General features: G+C 39.5%; 1 protein-coding gene across 1 annotated transcript in view; it reads right to left on the bottom strand.

The window, feature by feature from the left end:
* Positions 1 to 804: 804 nt before the first annotated feature.
* The window catches only part of LOC101857202, a gene marked incomplete in the record, with an annotated part of 30,623 nt that continues 29,409 nt past the window's right edge, over positions 805 to 2,018 (bottom strand). Inside the window, 1 exon segment of the mRNA XM_013086524.2 lies at positions 805 to 1,978. Coding sequence (XP_012941978.2) covers positions 1,815 to 1,978 — 164 coding nt within the window.

Raw genomic sequence — 2,018 nt, forward strand, 5'->3', positions numbered from 1 at the left:
AGTCGGTGAGGTGGCGACGACACGGCGTAGTTCATCGTACCTCCACATCTTTGACAGTCTCGCCAAAGTTGGTTTAGGCTCTGCGATGAGAATGAAAATAACGAATCTAAACTATGTGGCCTACTACGGCATGTTTGCTCCCGAGTTTCCTACTGTCCCATACAACTCGACAGAAACATTCCCGTTTTTGGAACCTGTTGTCGATTGCTTGAAAGAAAAAGTCACAGACATTCCAGAGCTGAGAAATGTGATTTTGTGCCTCATCTTTGAAGAGCAGGCACAACCATATGAAGAGTTTCAAAGACTTTCTCTAGAAGAACAATTAGGGAAAAAATCATGCCAGGATATCCTACCAATGATCAGAGACGATATGATAACAGAGGGTAATTCCATGACTTGCACAGGATCTGCTGGGGTATGCTCGGGGGCAGACAATCTGGGAATCTACTTATCGAGATGGTCCACATTCTTGATGAAAGTCCTCATGTTGCCATTGTTTTTAGAGTGAAATGAGTATTTCTTTACGAACTGATATTTCTTGTTCTTTGTGGAACACTATTGTTATTTTCTCCCATATGGTTATCTCAACTGTGCTCCAAATGTTTGTTTTTGGGATGACTGATTTGTCTCCAAAGTCAGGAACGACAGAAACAATAACAACAAGTGCTGCTTCTTTTCAAATGATATTCCAGAGTAAAAAAAAAGTATTGCGTCTGTTATTCCAGAAATAGAGAACATATTTTCAGAAAATATTAAGGCTCAAAGTGGACAAGAAGGTAAAAATTTCAAGCCAAATAATTGTTAATGTACTAGTGAGTCTTGCGCCCATTTATTGCTAGAGTAGTTTCCATTTTTTAGATTAATCTTGATTACTGCATTTGGGAAAAACGCAGACACGAAACACACCTTGGACACTGTATCATATAGAAGCAAGATCTTATCGTACTCAAAGGGTAAACAATAGAATCATAATGTCTTTTTCTAAGAACAACAGTATGAAATCAAATCTTGGCAAAAGCAAAGAACATTTAGCAACAATACTTTTTCAAAAGAAAAATGCTTAATTTTTCTTTCGTATTGTATGAATGTGTTTTTCTATGGTTATACTGATTCCTGCATGCAATGTGTGACGGGTAGAAAAAATTAAGATATATTCTCGACTTTTCTTTTCATCTGTATCTTTTGTGTTCCTTTGAAATGTGTCCCCCCCTCAGCTCCCTATCACATCATATTTTCCTCCTTGTCACCTTGATCTCCGACATAATATTATAAGTACAACTTTTTCATTGGAAGGACAGTACAGTCTGCAACCAAAACATTTACATTTTAGTGTGGTGGCTAAGTACTTGTAACATTGTTACAAGTATAAAAAAAACGTCTGCAGTTTATATTATCCACAAAATTCGTCAGTCTAAATAAACATCCAATACGACAAAGAATATCAAAGTCTCGGCCAATGTTTTTCACCCTGTCTTACAGTTCGTGCAAATACTAGTTCACCAAACCTATGAAATCTCAGTTCATACTCCTAATTGAAAGAGTAGCATCAGATGGAACTAAGAAAAGATCAAGATTATTGACCTTTCTTGGCTTTGCAGGACAATCAGGTATGTTAGGAAAATGGTATTTCGGCGGTAAACCGGAAGTTCCAAGGCAAAGAATACGATGGTTAAAACAGAGCAAATAGATTTGTGGCCGAGGTTTTTATCATCAATGAAGGCTAGGACTAGTCTATTATTGTGGATAGTAGTAATCTTCAGGATAATAATGTCAGTGGCTTAAATATTGTCACGTAAAAAGTGGGAGGGGTATGCCTAAGGCCGTCTGGGCAGGGTCTTCTGAGCCGTGGAATCGCTGTGAGAGTTGATCTGTCTTTGGATCCAAGGCAAGAAGTAGACAACACGGGCGTACACACCCGGTGCTCCTGGCTGGGCGCAGCCACGGCCCCATGAAGTGAGGCCCAGCAAAGTGTACACGCCTAAATCGGGTCGGAGAGGGAGGATGTCGGGTTGGAAGGG

This window comes from Aplysia californica, unplaced genomic scaffold (assembly GCF_000002075.1).
Source record: "Aplysia californica isolate F4 #8 unplaced genomic scaffold, AplCal3.0 scaffold00475, whole genome shotgun sequence".
NCBI classification, from domain to species: domain Eukaryota; kingdom Metazoa; phylum Mollusca; class Gastropoda; order Aplysiida; family Aplysiidae; genus Aplysia; species Aplysia californica.